The 18401-nt window shown below is 43.6% G+C and overlaps 1 protein-coding gene across 4 annotated transcripts in view; it reads left to right on the forward strand.

Annotated features, from left to right (window-relative positions):
• The window catches only part of TMEM135 (transmembrane protein 135), a 179905-nt gene that overhangs the window by 143546 nt on the left and 17958 nt on the right, over window positions 1-18401 (forward strand). For all 4 annotated transcript variants that reach the window (XM_034407660.3, XM_034407598.3, XM_034407734.3 and 1 more), the window contains 3 exons: window positions 4025-4066; window positions 5885-6031; window positions 10687-10756. In XM_034407660.3, coding sequence (XP_034263551.2) covers window positions 4025-4066; window positions 5885-6031; window positions 10687-10756 — 259 coding nt within the window. The remainder of the gene's footprint in view (window positions 1-4024; window positions 4067-5884; window positions 6032-10686; window positions 10757-18401) is intronic.

Here is an 18401-nt window from a genome sequence, read left to right on the forward strand (position 1 = left end):
AATGAGTGGATCCCCTTAAGGTAGAGATTTCTTTGTTGATTTAGCAAGCCAGAATTGTTAGTTTGCTGATTCAAAGCATTTCCAAGGCTAAGCCATGATTTCAGCTTCAGTCTTAATTTTTCCAGCTGTTGGGAATTCCTTGAAATATAAAGGCTTTTATCTATAGGCAGTTACAGACAAAGCAATGTTTGTTAACCTAGTGATTGACTGTGGCGTGAAACTTTTCGTCTTGGTTCTACACTTAAAATAAACTAAGCAGCAATGAGTTTCCCAGATGGGGTGGAAGAGCAATTCCCAACCTGGAAAATGCTAGGTTGGAGAAGAAGATCTGGGAGGGGGTGTCAGCAGCCTCAAAACAACTTGACAGGCTCTTTGGGAAATGGAAAATGGTGATGGGTTTAACAGCAAATTATAGCCTGATAAATTATTACTTGCTCGGGGCTTCTACATAGGGGTGGGCTGCTGGAAGTTTGCAGGGATTCGGGAAGAACTTCTAGTGCAGTTCAAAGAACCCCCAAATCCCACTCCTGCCTGGCCCTGCCCACACCACCCCTCCCAGGAGTCCCCACATGGCCCATTTTGGATACAGGTAAGTGCAGGGTGCATGCGAAGGCGGAGGAGGGCGAAAAATGGGCCTACCGGAAGTTCAGGAAGGCCCTTTTCCGGCCTCTGGAGCCTGGGGAGGCTGTTTTTGCCCTCCCGGAAGCTCAAGAAAAGCCTCCGGAGCCCAGGGAGGGCAAAAACGCCCCCTGCTCGCTGTGGTGAGGAGGCTAACTAGGCCACGCCCACCATAGCCACGCCCACCCAGCAACCGGGCAGAGAACTCCTTGCTAAAATTTTTGAAGCCCACCCCTGCTTCTACAGTATATGTAACGAACTTTGCTTTCAATTCCACTGTCCTTGGAAAGAATTTAGTCTATTCTTAGGTATTCCTAATCTCTTAATAGGACTACAAATTCAAAGTGTCTTGGTTTGAGAGATACAGAATAAAAATACCTCCAGGGTTGATCTTTTTTTGACGCTCACTGACATTATCAGAGCAAAAACCTTTTGACAGGTTTATTCTTCCCACGTTTCTCACATTGTAACATGCCTGCGGAAGAAACCTAAGTCTTAATTAAGCAACATCTGGGTTTAAAGTTTAAAGGGTATTCCCCTTACAGTACTGTACTCCACAAGCTATCTGTGGCTCAGCAGTTGAACCACAGCTCCTAACGTCCCCAGCCATCATGGCCAATGAAATGAAATTGGAATTGAAATTCAGCAACATCAAGTTCCCATCTCAAACCATATAAACTGGTTTGTGCAGAAATGTGTCTCGCTGCGTATCACAGCTGGATTCAAGTTTAGAAGGATATTCCAGAAGCAGACAGCCATTAAGATTGCTAGCAGTTTATTTTAGAGGGTACATGACTGGAACCAGTGCCAATCTGTATTAAAAATGAGAACAATCTGGAATACATAATCATTTTCCCCCCTCATTCATAAGGAAAGTTAGATCCCTTTCATTTTAGACAGAAGTTTCTTTGTTCCCTTCATACTGTTGTGTTTGTTTTTCGAGACCTTGTGTTTATATTATACATTATATATGTGTATATAATAATAAATTAGCATCCTTTTTGTACACAGAGGCCCAAGATGGCTTTTTGTTTAGAAATTCCTTTCCAGATTTTAATGTTTGTCACATAAAAGACTTATTTAATTAATTATGAAAACTGCTGTTAATATTACACAAGGGGGCAGATGGTGGTCCCTATCTGATTATTCATGCTGCTAGCAGACAAATCCCACAAGAAGGGCCAAAAACTGCACACTGCATGAACATATTCAAGTAAACTTTAAGTCACTGGCGCTCCCTCGGTTTCCAAAATGAAATTCAATGGTTTAGGCCCGTGATGGCAAACCTATGGCACGCGTAGCCATATTGGTGGGCACACGAGCTCAGCTCCGGTGGGACTGGAAGTTGGCAAACAGGCGGTTTTCGGCCTCCGGAGGGCCTCCAGGGGGGTGGGGAAGGCTGTTTTCGCCCTCCCCAGACTCCTAGAAAGGCCCTGGAGTCTGGGGAGAGCAAAAAACGGGCCTACTGTGCCATCACATGCCAGAAGCAGGGTGGTGGTGGTGTCACACGCGCATGTGCGGGGGCAAGGTGCATAGAATTATGGGTGTGGGCATGCGCGCGACACCCTTCCCCTCCTGGCACGCAATAGCAAAAAGGTTAACCATCACTGGTTTAGGCCAATGTTGGCTAACCTTTTCTGGATCGTGTGCCCAAAGCACTCCCAAAATGCAATGTGCGCACAACCCTTGTGCATGTGGCCTGCCCCCACACATGCGCATGTGCCCCCATGCATGCTCCCTGCCCCCTCGCACATGGACTTGCCTCACCCACACGCATGCTCGAGCTCCCCCCCGCACATGTCCCCCCACATGCGCAGCACAGAGCCGAAAACCAGCTGTCTGGCGGGAGGCGCATGTGTGGCGGAGCTCAACTGGGGTGATGGCACGCATGCCATAGGTTTGCCATCATGGGTTTAGGCATTCAAAGACATTTAGGCCAGAAAAGCCAAATGCACAGGTGTAGAATTGAGGTGGTACCTGACTCAATAGCAGTAACTGCGAGAGAGTTCTATTGGACAATCACTTAAATATGAGCCAGCAGTGGGTTGCAGCCACCAAAAATGCCAATGCGATCAATCCTAGGTTGCAGTTAACAGAGGGATAGAATCGAGATCACGTGAGGTATTAGTACTTCTTTATTATTATTATTATTATTTATTATTTATTAAATTTATATGCCGCCCCTCTCCGGCATATAAAGTAAGATCCCATTTGGAATATTGCATCCAGTTTTGATCGCCACAATAAAAAAATAATGTTGAGACTCTGGAAAGAGTTCAGAGAAGAGCAACAAAGATAATTAGGGGACTGGAGGCTAAAACATAAGAAGAGTTGCAGGAATTGGTTTTTCAATGAAAAGGAGAACTAGGGGTGACATGATAGCATTGTTCCAATATCTAAGGGGCTGCCACAAAGAAGAGGCAGCTATTTGCTATTCTCCAAAGCACCAGAAGGCAGGACAAGGATCTAGAAATAAGGAGAAATTTCCTGACGGTGAGAACAATTAATGAGTGGAAGGGCTTGCCTTCAGAAGCTGTGGGTGCTCCATCACTGGAGATTTTTAAGAAGAGGTTGGATAACCATTTTTCTGAAGGGGAGTAGGGTTTCCTGCCTAAGCAGGGGGTTGGACTAGAAGACCTCCAAGGTCCCTTCCAACTCTGTTCTGTTATTCCGATTTGTATTTACATTTGTATTCTTATCTTGGTAATTGTCAGGATGATTACTGAGGGTGAGTTACGGGCCTTTCTTTTAGGAGAACACTCACGTACTGTATATAAACAATATTTTTAATGCTCTTGAAAGTTCCCTTTTAAACTGTTGGCTCAGCCTACCTCCAAAATTTATTCGATAGAAAATTGAATTACCCTTTGTCTCTCAGGAAAAGTGGCCTTTAAAGAGGAAATCTGTATTTGAAGCATATTTCCAGCTCTCATAATTGGTGGCTAATATACTAATGTGTTAAACATCTCAAAAAAAAAAAAATCTGCCTTCTGTAAATGTCCTTCTGCAGTCTGTCTAAAACATTGGATTTATTAGTTTGATGCAGTCTTAAGATGAATTGCTGCCGATTAGAGACACCTGCTGGCAGAACGTTGGAACTCTTTGGCAAATGTTGAAATGAGAAACCAAAACAACTTTTTCCAAAGCTGGGCTTTGGCTAAAACTTGCTGAAGCTGCTAATGTCATTTGGGATGTTTTGTTTTTTTCGTCCTCCTGTTTACATTACATGTGTTCTTGAAAAGCTATAACCTATCATAAAACCCCAGTAACAGCAGACATATTATCCTAAACTGACTGACTGGAAGTCTGCGAGAAATAAGCTGTAAAGACTGCAATGTTCGAAACTGCCTCTATCGTGAGGTTGTTCTTGGTTACTCATACCCCAAATATGTGATTTTTATTTCAGAAACAAAGACGGTTTGAAAGGATTTACATTCTCCGCACTAAAGTAAGTGAACCCAAACAAGTCTCTTCTTTGCAGCGTGCCTGGCCAACTCAGATCGAGTGAAAGTTTGTGCAAATGTAATCTGTGATGCACAAGCAACAACACAACCCCGTACAGCAGAAGGTGGCCATTCAGAAATGGAGAGCCAAAGTCCTGGTAAAACTTGTCTTTGAATTGCAGTGTGAATGTCATCAAACCACTGCTATAATGCTAATTGGGTTTGAATTAAATGAATTCAGCTTTAGTTTTCCAGCTGTGTTCTTTTTAGATAGCATCTATGTCACTGCACTTAGAGAACAAGTGGAGCCTTCAAACAAGATTATGGATGGGGAAACAGGGAAAAAATTAAATAGTATGCAAGACACATGTATTTAAGTTTCTTCTCAAAGGTGATGAGGCTTCTCCTAAATTTTCAAAGGACTAGGGATATATCTTTTGGGGATTCATTTTTACTGATGGTTTGGGGGTTTTTTTGTTTTTTGTTTTTGTTTTTTTTGGAGAGAGAGAGAGAGATGTGCAGCATCTAAATTTGACAGACAAATATTTCGTGGGGGAGGGCTACAAGACTAGAATTTCATTACAGGTAGTCCTTGACTTACGACATTATTGAGCCTGAAATGACAATCGTAAACTGTGCCAGTCGTTAAGGCGGACACGCTGTGACTGTCTGAGTTTACAACCTTTTTGAATCTCTGCGTTCATTACACAAACGCCATGTCATTAAGCAAATCTGTTCTCTGCAATGGGCGGGTTTTTTTTTTTTTTTGACAGAAACCAGAAGTAAACATCAGTTTCTGACAATAGGTGTCATAGATCGGTGATGTGACTGGGGATGCTGCGAACAGCCATAAATGCACGTGATTGCCAAGCGCCCAAAATGTGATCACGTGACCATAGTGGCGGGAGCATCAGAACTTTGAATCCGGCTCATAAGCAGCCCTTGAGAGGTCGCTAAGTTTGAATAGTCACTAAAGCAACCGGCCATAAGTCAAGGACTACCTGCATTATGTTCTGGCAATTCACTTTCTCTTGGTTATCTCATTTCTGTATTGGACGGCCACAATATATAAAGTTGTTATGACTTCACAGAAATGTGATTTAAAAACAGATATTAGTACTTGTGTATGTTTCATATATAGAGAAGTACCGTATTTTTCGCTCCATAAGACACACTTTTTTGTCTCCCAAAAATGTCTGTGTGTCTTATGGAGCGAATATTGCCAAAGCCCCGCCCACCCACAGACCCCCACCCTTCAGCCGTTTTTGGCCTCCACATGCCCCGTTTTTGGCCTCTGTGTGCCTCATTTTCGGCCTTCACAGTTCCCGTTTTTGGCCTCCACATGCCCCGTTTTCGGCCTCCGCTTGCTCTGCGAAGGAGGCCGAAAACAGGTCGCATGAAGGCCAAAAACAGGGTGTGCGGAGGCAGAAAACGGGACACATGGAGGCTGAAAACAGTGCGCGGAGGCCAAAAACAGGAGTGCGTCTTATGGTCAGGTGTATCTTATGGAGCAAAAAGTACATTACATGCTTTTTTTTAACTTTCCAGACTGTCCTGTCATCATCACTAATACATTTACAATAGAATATTAACTCTTATAATAAGCAGGGCTTCCTGTTTTTGAAAAATAGCACATCGTTTCATGCGTATGTAAAGTTAACAAGTCAAGCAACAAGCTAATACGTTTTAAAAAATCCTATAAAAGTTTAAAACTGTAAATATCTATCTCACCTTATAATATAATCGGAAGCAGTTGCAATGTACATTATAAAAGGAATCGTGGAGCTCAGGTAGCTAATAAATGTGTTCTGTTTTCTGATCAGATTCATTGTAGGGAAAGAAGAAATTCCCACCCATTCTTATGTACCAGAAGGAGCTTTTGTAAAGAAAGAAATCAAAATAAAACACTGCGAAGATCTAACGCAACAAATGAATTTTATTGCGGCGACAAAAAAAATCGTGGACAATATGTGAGTATTGTAATGCCTGTTTTCATCTGAACGTAATCTTGCACAATGGTAACATTGCACTGCCTCTTCTTTTTTTATATTGACCCCAATATTTGTGCTGATTATCTGAGATGTTTAAACACCTCACTCTGCTTCCATTATATAGCAGTAGCACTTAGACTTATGTACTGCTTCACAGTGCTTTATAGCACTGTCTGAGCGGTTTACAATAGAATAGAATTAGAATAGAATTCTTTATTGGCCAAGTGTGATTGGACATACAAAGAATTTGTCTAGGTGCATTCGCTCTTAGAGTACATAAAAGAAAAGATACATTCGTCAAGAATCATAAGGTACAACACTTAATGATAGTTGTAGGGAAACAGTCAATATGAATCTTAAGGATACCAGCAACAAGGCTGCAGTCATACAGTCAAAAGTGGGAGGAGATGGGTGATAGGAACGATGAGAAGATTAATAGCAATGCAGACTTAGTAACTAGTTCGACAGTGTTGAGGGAATTTTTTGTTTAGCAGAGTGATGGCAATGTCAGCATGTTGTCACTAATAATCTGGGTCCTCATTTTACTGACCTCAGAAGGATGGAAGGCTAAGTCAATCTTGAGCTGGTCAGGATCGAACTGCTGGCAGTGAGCAAAGTCAGCCTGCAATACTACATTCTAACGGCTGCGCCACCACAAGGAACACTTTCTATGCATACTTACATGTTTTCATTTATTCATGTTTATTTCACATCTATTTTGGCTTTAGATGGAGAAGTTAGATTTTAGGTCAGGTTTTTTTCAATTAAAGGACCCAATTGGTCTTCTATAAATTGAGGGCCAACTTGGTCTAGTCGTGGTTTAAGGCACCAGCAACCAGGAAAGTGTGAGTTCTACTCCTGCCTTATACATGAAATTATAGCCGAATGACTTTGCGCAGTTACTCTTTCTCAGTCCCACTCACCTCACAAGGTTATTGTTGTGGGGAAAATAGGAAGAGGAAGGAGTACAGATAATCCTCAGTTTATGTATAAATCCTCCACATTTGAGTTCCAATTTTCTATTGGTAAGCAAGACAATTCTTAAGTGACTTTTGTTCCATTTCACGACCTTCCTTGCCACAATTGTTAAATGAAAAACTGCAGTTGTTAAGTTAGTAACATGGTTGTTAAGTGAATCTGGCTTCCTCATTGATTTTTGCTTGCCAGAAGGTCACAAAAGGTGGCCATATAAAGCCCACTGCAACCATCATAAATCCATGCCAGTTGCCAACCATCCGAATTTTGATCACGTAACCATGGAGATGCTGCAATGGTTATGTAGTGTGAAAAATGGTCATGACTCATAAGTCACTTTTTCCGGTGCTGTTGTAACTTCGAATGGTCACTAAGTCGAGCACTACCTGTATTAGGTATGTTTGCCACCATAAGTTACATATACAAATAATAAAAGCAGGATTAAATAAAACCTGCGCTCCGGATTAGAATGGAGGAGCTGAAGTAGAATGACTCTAAAGTAAAATGGAGGACCAGCCGGTAATAATGTCTAATGGTTTCCGGAGCAGAAGAGAAAATACATCAGATACATATTTACTGAATTCTCTTTACTGAATTTTTACTGTCTGAATTCTCAAGATTCCTGGTGCTCGCCCTATGACTAATCTAAAAATTTTTCATGGTATTATTTCCTTGAGTGAACCAGCCTGTGAAATTCCAGAAATAAAGACCCAGTGTTCCATTTTTAGCAGGCATAGACTGAAGACCTCAATTTGGTGCATGTTTGGATCAATCCAGATGAAAGGTAAAGGTTCCCCTCACACATATGTGCTAGTCATTCTCAACTCTAGGGGGCGATGCTCGTCTCTGTTTCAAAGCCGAAGAGCCAGCACTGTCTGAAGACGTCTCCGTGGTCATGTGACCGGCATGACTAAATGCCAAAGGCGCACGGAACGCTGTTATCTTCCCACCAAAGGTGGTCCCTATTTTTTCTACTTGCATTTTTTACGTGCTTTTGAACTGTTAGGTTGACAGAAGCTGGGACAAGTAATGGGAACTCATCCCATTACACGGCACTTAGGGATTTGAACCACTGGACTGCTGACCTTTCAATCTGCAAGCTCAGCGTCTTAGCCACTGAGCCACCGCAAAACTTTATTCAACAGCTAATCACCCAATGCATAACAAAAAGCTATCAGCACCCAGTCAGTAGCTCCATCAGTTCCATCAAGAAAATCTTTCACCGCAGGACTTTAAAAAAAGAGTCTTGAACATTCAGCAAACAAAGTGAATAAACCTCCTTTGGTATTTCTAATGTCCCATTTGCACATGTCCCCCAAAAAATCATTGAGTTCTTAATCTTAATCCTTTTATCATATTTCTCTCCCATGTGTTTCCTTTCAGATATAGCTAAGTCTAAATGTCTGTAACTCGATCATGTCCTCATTACCATTTTTTTGCTACACAAACTGACCTGATGGATGATTTATGACTAATATACACTTTTTGCAGCACATAATTCAAAGCTTACAAAAAAAAAAATTGGCACAGTGTGAAGATTGAGTAATGTTGTTTTGTGCTCCGACGGCAAATATTTGAGCACAAGAAAATTTTAATTTCTAGAACCAGGATCAAATTGATTTCCTTGTAATTCCAGCTGATAATGTTAAACAACTGGACAGCCCTCCCTGAGGTATTTATCATTTTCAATTCCTCTGCCAGTTTTCTGTCATAAAACTGCTGGAATCCCACATTGACAGAATTTGCACTGTTATAGATGCTCATGGAAAGCGACGTCTTGTGAGCTTGGAAGAATATAAATTTGGCAGGCTTTACAGATTCTCTGCTGGATCGGGAAAGGCAATAACATACAGTCTCCCAACTAACTTTGGGCCCTTTTTTCTGTGATATTTCTTCAGGGAGGTGTATATAACACTGCCAAATGCATTCCTGGCTACCTGCAGATCGCAATTTTATTCCATAAAATTAACCTAGAAATGAGGATTGGGGTTACATGGTCTTTAGGGTGCAACTCAGTGGTGAAATCCTCTGAGGTGTGCTACCAATTTTCTGTGTGTGCACATGTGCGGTGCACGCCAAATGCACACTTCACGTGCATGCACACCGCAGGCATTACCGCGCAGCACTGAAAAAGGAGGCTTAAGAAGGTAAGTAGAACAGAGAGGGGAGGGAGAACAGTTGTGCCGCGTGATTTAGATTCACTAGAAAGCAGGATTTTCTGCTTTCTAGTGAATATAAATTGTGCGTCACAGCTGATTGTTGGAAATACCGGTTCGTCCGAACCGGTAGCATTTTTTAACTACCAGTTTGTCTGAACCGGTAGCTTTTATTACTGCCGGTTCACCTGAACCAGTCTGAACCGGTAGCATTTCACCCCTGGTGCAGCTGTAAGATATCAACTGACATTTTTTTCCCCCTGTCTGGGATGATTATGTTGTTCACAACCAAGTGAAGGCATGGGAGGAAGTCCCAGGCTATTTTTCTGTGACAAAATGAACACATACATATTCATACATTCTTGCACTCCTATTTTTTAAAAAAAGATGCAGACGGGATTGATGTTGGAATTAGTAATAAGGCTGAAAGCCTAGTTTTCTGACACCGGATTGCTATCCGAAAGTATAATTAGAAAGTAAACAAGTAAGTAAATACCCTTTTTCCCCCAAAATAAGACATCTCCTGATAATAAACCCAATCGGGCTTTTGAGTGCATGTGCTAAAATAAGCCCCCCCTGAAAATAAGCCCTCCCCAAAAATATTTAAACTCATACACCACCGGCCCCCACCATTTCCTCTGGTTAGGGTTAGGGAGACAGAGCTGGAAATCAGGTGAAGAAGGCAAGAGGAGCCCCATCTTGCTCCATGCGCCCCAAAATAATAAGACCTCCCCGAAAATGAGGCCAAGCGCTTATTTTGGGGTTCAAAAAAATATAAGACAGGATCTTATTTTTGGGGAAACACGGTAAGGACAAATAAGTCATTCGAAGTTACGGTGGCAGTGAAAAAAAGTGACTTAACAATAGGTCCTCACACTTTTGACCATCGCAGCATCCTTAACAGCCATGTGATCAAAATTCAGATGCTTGGCAACGGGCATGCATTTATGAGAGTTGCAGGCTTCTGATCCGTTTCGAAGTTCACAAAGTCATTGGGGGAAAAGCAGATTCCCCTTAAGAAGTCTGCGATTCACTTTAAACATCGGCAGTGATTCCGCTTAACAATTGTGGCAATAAAGGTAAAACTTGATACAACTGACGAGCCCTGATGATGTTACCTAGTTTGGGTAATGAAATGCCTGCGAGGAAACAGGCAAGCTCAGAGAGCACCAAGGGCCCTCTCATTGTTTTTAATGCCAGCTCCTGGAGAACTGGGACAAAGTATCTTGTTTGTTTTCTGTCCTATTAATGGGTTTCTTTGCGATATCCCATTGTGGGCTCTAGAACAAAGCTTTTGCCCTTATTGTATAAAATAGGCCATGTTTTCAAAACTTACTCTTACAGGTATCCACATCTAGGCACCATAAATAAAAACTTGATAAGTACAAAGAATGAAGTACTGATAAGGAGGAGACTTTGTATGCGTTGGAGAAAATGGAACATGTAGCTGTGGAATGCAGGCGAAATCTAGCGAGTCAACGTTGTTTTCTTTGCTTTTTTCAGATGCAAAAATGGTCCCAGGCACAGATGCTGTAAGCACTACGAAGATAATTGCATCTCATATTGCATTAAAGTGAGTCAACACCAGCCCTTCCATTCGTAGATATAGATACCTAAAAATTAATAGGGAAATAAATGAAACGAAATGAAAGTGGCGATGGGGTTGTTTCTGCTCTTAATTCCCTAATCCATGGTCTAGAAATAGATATGGTGACCTAGAATGAATGTTAATTGTACATGATTCTTGTCAGATAGTCTCTCAAGCCATGTCCTTGTCGCTTGAGATTATGTGGATGCCGCAGTGGTAATTAGTACACCGTAGTTTATGGCAGACATAGGCAATAGATCAGGGCAGGGGTGAAATGCTACCGGTTCGGACAGGTTCGGGCGAATCACTAGGGATTATGGGCATCAGTTCACTGAACCGGTAGTAATTACCCCTCCTTGGCCCCACCCACGCCCAGCTGGTCACCACTCACCTCTTCCCTCCGCTCGATATTCCACAGAATTCAATGTTAAATGCAGCAGAGAGACTGCTAACTTTTCTCCCTCCATTCAGAACGGAGCTGCTGCAGCCTGTCCCTTTAAGGTAGCCCCCAGGAGGGAGGCGGATGGGGGGAGAGCAGCTGGAATGGAGCCATTTTTGTGAAAGGCAGGAAAACAGGGAAGGGAATTTTCCTGCCTGTCATCCATTCCTCAATCTCAACACAGACTGAGGGAAGGATGGTAGGCAGGAATATTCCCATCCCCATTTTCCTGCCATTCATGACAAGCAGTGGCTGGGAGGGAAGGGGCCGGTGAGGAGCCCCTCGAGTTGAGTGAGTGATGTCGAGTTGGCCACGCCCACCCAGTCACATGACCTCCCCCAACAATCCACGCCCACAGAACCGGTAGGGGAATTTTTAAAATTTCACACCTGGACCAGGGGTGTCGATTTCATTGTGGGCCGCATCTGGTTTGTGTTTGACCTCCGGGGAGGGGGGGGCATGGCCAGGATGGATGCAGCCAGCTCGACGTCACTCGTATCGGAGGCACCTCTGGTGGTACAAGCAGTCTGCCAGCAAAAACAGAGCTTGTGAGCGCTGCACATGGCCCTCCCGAGCTCCATTTTGGGCTACTGTTCTGTCCCCATCCCACACATGCACCCCCACAGATGGCCCGGAGTTAATAAGCCACACGACAAAGTCTTTGAAGATAAAGCTGGCAGCAACCCAGTGGCTAGCTGCCAATTCAGACTTTACTCACACAAAACAAAGATTAGACTGCAAGCATTCCGATAAAGCAGGCAAAGTTTCAGCAATACAAGGATTAGTCCAAATGCAGTCCGACAAGGCAGGCAGAAGTCCAGTAACGCAGAGATCATGGATTATTTCTAGTTTTTGCTCGTCACAAACTGAGCCGGCCACCACACCCACATTTATACCCTGTGGGGTGTGGTCCAGTGACTCAGCTAATCTCTGGCACGCCTTCCCTTCTGCTGCGCACACTTCTCCCTGCACCGCTCTCAAGGATCCAGCCAGCACTTATCTCCTTCGTCGCTGTCCACCTGTGGCTGCGGGGACATGCTTGGCTCTGGGCCTATCTCTTGGCCTTCAGTGTCCTCCAGAGGCATTGCCAGAGAGGAGGGTCCTGGAGAGGGAGGCCTTGACAACTCCTCTCCTTCGCTTTCAGAGTCTGCATCTGTCGATAGCCCAGGCTCAGGCAACGGAGCCACAACAGCTACGATCGCTTTCTGCAACCCTCTGCCAGTAAAAACAGCGCTCGGGAGGGCCACAGGCAGCCCTCCCGAGCTCTGTTTCTGCTGGCAGAGGCACTGCCGGCCAGTCCTTTGCTGTTTCCAGGGCGGTCCCGTGGGCCAGATCTAAGCACCCCAGGGACCTGATTCAGCCCGCAGGCCTTGAGTTTTGACATCCCTGCAATAGACAAAACACAGGCAGTCCTTTTTTTTTTATGCCATGAATATCACTATCCACCAGTTTCCAATTATTTTTGCCTCCAATAAACCACTCAATGGTCAAATTCTGTTCCACTATTAGTGAGAGAACTGCATCGTCATAATACCCCCTGAACATATGGATCCACATATGGTCCCAGGCGGAAAAACGGATGAAATTTCTGCAACTCAGTATGTTGCAGAAAGCCCACCAAATACAGGCTCTGTATCATAGTTAATTAAACTGTGGTATGCAAATCTCATTTTGGTATGTCAGCTATGTGTCACCTGCAGCATATGGGCGGAATATATATGGACTAAAACTGCCTCTTGTATGTTAATCATCTTGGATATATGTACACACGATCTTTAACAGCTGTCTGCAATTCCCAGGGATGTGAGTGGGGTTTTGTTGTGCAGCACTTAATAGATGCCACTGGGTTGAGGTGTAAGCCCAGTTGTGCGCACAAATAAAAATGTTTACTTTCTTTTTTTACTTTTTTCTTTCTTCTATATGAAAGTCTGACTCATTTGTATGTTAGTTGCTTAAGCGTTCAACTTAAATTATTGCTTTGGAAAGTTTCGGACAGCTCCATAGATGCTGAGAGATATGAATAAATTAGATTGCAATAAGGAGTTTTGATCAGCACGCCTATCTTATATTTTATACAGGTAGTCCTCTTACTAGCGAATGTTCAAACTTATAATGAACCCCCCAAAAAGATACTTATGAACTGGTTCCAAAGTTCTGAAGGATAACAGCCCCACTCCGTGATCATGTGATCACATTTCAGACCCTTGGCATGTGACCCACATTTATGGCTATTTGCAGCATCCCATGGTCACATGACCAGTTTACGACATTCTCCCCCCCACCCCCGGAACCACGGTTTACTTTTTATTTCCGGCAAAAGCGCCCCACAGCAAACAATAGGTTTTGCTTAACGACCACTGTGTTTGCTTAATAACCACCACAGAAGCGTAAATACAGGTTGGCCACCTGTTAATGATCCACTTTACAACTGTCACGACTTATGACAATAATTGGCAGGTTCAGTGATGGTTGTAAGTTGAGGACTACCCTAATTCCGGGTGCCTTAGTGATGCCTTTCCAAAGAATTCTTTCTCCCAAGAACTGTCTCATCTTCTTTTTAAGGTTTTCCTCCAAAAGAAGAGGACACATTTTAACCAATGCAGGTTCTTCAACCTGTATTAGAGCAGGGTATTCAACCTTGGCAACACTAAGACTTGTGGACTTCAACTCCCAGAATTCCCCAGCCTGCAGTTGAAGTTCACTGGTCCGAAAGTTGCCAAGGTTGGACACCCCTGTCTTTAGAGGTATACATTCAGGGGTGGGATTCAGCCGGTTCGGACCAGTTTGAGTGAACCGGTAGTTCCGACGATCAGCTGGCCCTGCCCACCCACACCCGCCCTATCCTGTCCTATATTTCCTTCTTTCTGGCTCAGCTGATTCGTGCGGCACAGCTGATTTCTTTAGAGGTATACTTTCAGGGGCGGGATTCAGCCGGTTCAGACCGGTTCAAGTGAACCGGTAGTTCCGACGATCAGCTGGCCCTGCCCACCCACACCCACCCTATCCTGTCCTATATTTCCTTCTTTCTGGCTCAGCTGATTCGTGCACACAGCTGTTTTCTTTAGAGGTATACTTTCAGGGGTGGGATTCAGCCGGTTCGGACCGGTTCGAGTGAACCGGTAGTTCCGACGATCAGCTGGCCCTGCCCACCCACACCCACCCTATCCCGTCCTATATTTCCTTCTTTCTGGCTCAGCTGATTCGTGCGGCACAGCTGATTTCCGCACCTCTGCTGTTCTACTTACCGGGGCTGCCTTAGAAGGTAAGCAGCTGAGCTTCAAATTGCTGTATTTTGAACGCTGCACATGCGTGAAGCACGGCGCTCACCGAACTGGTTGTTTTGAGTAGAGATTTTATCCCTCATAATGCTATAGCCAACGGACAAGCAAAATGGTTTTTCCCAGCCTTTATTTATTTTGAGGCATTTACACTAACACAGGGGTCAGCAACCTGCGGCTCCGGAGCCGCATGCGGCTCTTTGGGCCCTCTGCTGTGGCTCCCTGTCAGGTGATCCCACCACTGGCTGGCCCCATCCCTCACCCTCCCCTCCCAGTTACTCCTCGCCTGGCCTGAGAAGGTAAGGGCGATGGTGGGGGATGGAGAAGCGGCCAGGGCAGAGACAGAGAGATACAGAGAGTGGGGAAGAGAGAGAGACATAGAGAGATACAGAGAAAGAGGGAGAGTGTGGGGAGATAGGAAGGGAGGGAGGGGGAGAGAGAGATGTTAAAAGGATTTTGTGGTTCCTGGTTTTTTTTAACAATTGGTTCTCTGCCCTAATGACCATCTGGGTAGGCGTGGCTTGGGGAGGGTCATGTGACTGGTGGAAGTGAGCGACATCGAGTTAGCCACACCCACCCAGGTTTTGTGACTCCCGGTGTTTTCTTTTCTGTGGGAAACGGGTCCAAATGGCTCTTTTGAGTATTTAAGGTTGCAGACCCCTGTACTAACAGATGCAGTGAACTAGCAGCTTCTTCAACTCTAGTTATAGCAATTTGTTTGGTAACCAGCCTCCTTAAGCAAGCATCTTCAAGAGAGTGTTGCTTGCCTTGCAGGTGGAAGAAATGGTCCATTAGTGTCCACGATAAGCTTTTAAAGTGATTGAAAAGCAAGGACTTCCGTGTCTTGACTAATTTAATTATGCCCGGAAACCATGTAACAGATCCCACTTACATCCGGTCCCCCATATTGGCTCAAATATTTAGAATGTGCTGTCCTCAGCAGCTCAAGTTAGCAGCATCCATACAGCTGCATTGTCTTTCTCTGTGCTGGGACAATTATTATTATGTTTTTTTGAAGCCAACTTGTGAATATAGTTTAAGGATCATGGGAGAAAATCCACAGTTGTTGCCTACAGGAAGAGCAGTCGTTGCACAGGGGTATAAATTACCCTCACCCAGAATGCGATTAGTATGTGTTTTCCTTCCATAACTGCAGGCAGAAGAAAATTATTTTGGCTGGAATTTGACCGGGACAAGTGTGAACACCTGCTTCCACTTGCTTTGGTGGGACACCGGCAGATTTTGAAATTTGGATTTTGAAAGTAATATTTATTGGCTTTTGAGGGAAATTGTTTTATTTTCCCCTATTATTTCTTCCGTTCAGAGTTAAGTGGTTTGGTTTTTCAACAGTAGGTTAAAATAAATAAATAAATAAAATCGGCACATGGAAGACAAGATGCAATTCAGTCGCTTGCATATTTTGACAGGGTGTTTTTTGAGTTTTTGCGCTGAGGAAAACCTTTCTACTTCCTGTGTGTCGGCTCTTATAGCAGATTACAACCAGCCACATACCAGTACAATCCAAAAGTCTACTAATCCACACAAGAGGCTGTTGTTGGTTAGCTTTAGTTGCAACTTATGCGTTGACTTTGTTCACAATAGTCTCACGTCAGCGGGCTTAAATTTCATTGCCTAAACATATTTTCAGCAATTACTTCCCTCACGGCTACAAGCACACACTAGCCTCTTTAATCACACCCAAAAATTCTTGTACCCTGACCCTGTAAAGTAATACACAGTAATCAGCACTATAAATAAATCATCAGGATTTTTTAAATGCTCCGTTTAAAAATAGAAAACAACCTCCTTGAAAGTCAAGAAATTGAAAGGGTCATTGTAAATTTTCTCACAATAATCAGCCAAGTCCTTTGGGGAAATCTTGAGCAGGACAAGAGAGTTATTCTAGTTATTCATCCCCAGTCATTGATTCTGGAGTTTATCCCTAAAAGACTCCGATCATCTTTATCCTTGACAACTTTACTGCCAATCTTGAGTAGTAAAAGGGTGGTAAACTTTGAGTTTCTAAGATGTCTGTGCCAGTTGTTCTAGCAGGTGATGCCATCCGATGTTCCTCTGTTTGTACACTCTCCTCATTAGCTTGACTTGGAAATGTTGTGAAGTACAGGATTAAAATTTCCGTATTAGCTGGAAATTGGATAGTCCTTCTTTGTCCGTGATTCTGGAGACCACACCTGATATTTCTCCTTTGAAGTTGTGGTTCCTTTTGGAAGCTGGTGTCCCTACCAGTCTTGCCAGTTGCCCCCAGGATCATTTGCAATCTCTCTCTCTCTCTCTGTTTTTCTTTAGAAGACAAATCTTCTCTTTCCTTGGAGTTATTTTTTCATTTTTACTTCTTTGAGAACCTAGAAGCCGTGGTTCAGGCACATCTGAAGTGCCCCACTTTGCCTATCTTGATTTGAAAGTGGGGTGTTTAAAAGGAAACCTGTCAATTTATTATTTATTGGTTAAATTTATATGCTGCCCTTCTCTGGGCAGCTTAAAATGCAATAAAAATAGATATAAAAGCAATTATAAATATAGGAAGAATTAAAATTACAAAAATTAAATAGACTTAAGAACCAAGGGCTGGAGAGGTGATGTCTTCTTCATGTTAAGGAATTGTATCCAAACTGAATCCTGCCAGTGTTGGCCAGTCTGTGTCCCTTTTTTATATTACTTAAGGCAAAATTCAGTTTGTTTTTTTTTAGGTCATTTTTTTAGGTCATTCCTTCTGGTTGCAAAAGTGGATTGAGATTTTTAGAGGAAGACAAGCAATCCTGATATTCTAAGGAAGGGGTGTCAAACTAGCGGCCCGCGGGCCAGATGCGTCATGCTCAGGCCACACCCACCCCAGCTCTGCAAAGGGAAAAAACGTTGCGATATGTCACGTGACGGCAGGTGTGAAATTCAAAATTTTTCCCTACTTGATGGGTGAGGCACGGGAAGGATACTGCAAAATCTCCATTCCCTCCCCACTCCTGGGGGAAGGATATTGCAAAATCTCCATTCCCACCCCACTCTAGGGCCAGCCAGAGGTGGTATTTGCCAATTCTCTGAACTACTCAAAATTTCCGCTACCGGTTCTCCAGAACCTGCTGGATTTCACCCCTGCGTGACGGCAATGTGACGTAGCGAGTTTGACACACGTGTCCTAAGGAGATCTTTGGACAGAATTAGCAGCAGCTGTCTGCTAAGGAAAGCCTGATGTGGTTTTATTTTCTTAATGGAACAGTTGCCTCTTTATTCCGGAACGGACAGCGACTCGCACTTTTTCTTATCTGTCATAGCTTTCCTTTCTGCCAAAAAGGTTGCCTAACCATTGCTGTATTTCTTTATGCGCCACTTTTTTCTGGCGTTCCCTCTTTCACTAATGAACAACGTGGAATAACCTACAATTGTCTAGCTTTTAAGTATCGAGAAAATTGCGTTATTCCCATTACTATGACAAAATAAATATCATTTTAGAGAGATTGGTTCGGATTGATTGAAAAAAAATGTGGGTTATTTTTTTAACTTCTAGCAACTGCACCTAATCAATTAACCCCTAATCAATTAGCCCCTAATCAATTTTTCTAATGCTAGAAGAGAAAGTACATTCAATCTCTCGGTCATGGAACTGCAGGAGACAATCAGTTCCTTCTTGCCAGCCATTTGGCTAAAGAACCAAAGAAATAAAAACAGTGTGTGCTACGCACGATCGGTAGAGAGATCTGATGGCACCCAGGATACCCAGGTTCTACACCAGGGGTGTAAAACTCAAGGCCCGGGGGCCAGATCCGGTCTGGGGGGTGCTTAGATCTGGCCTGCCGGGCTGCCCTGAAAAGAGTGAAGGATTGGGCTGTGGTGCCTCTGCCAGCAAAAACGTGCCCCCAATCTCCGTTTTCAGCTGGGGTGGCCTCCTGCAACCCTCTGC

The sequence above is a fragment of the Pantherophis guttatus genome, chromosome 5 (assembly GCF_059756535.1).
Source record: "Pantherophis guttatus breed Tessera chromosome 5, ASM5975653v1, whole genome shotgun sequence".
Classification (NCBI taxonomy): Eukaryota; Metazoa; Chordata; class Lepidosauria; order Squamata; family Colubridae; genus Pantherophis; species Pantherophis guttatus.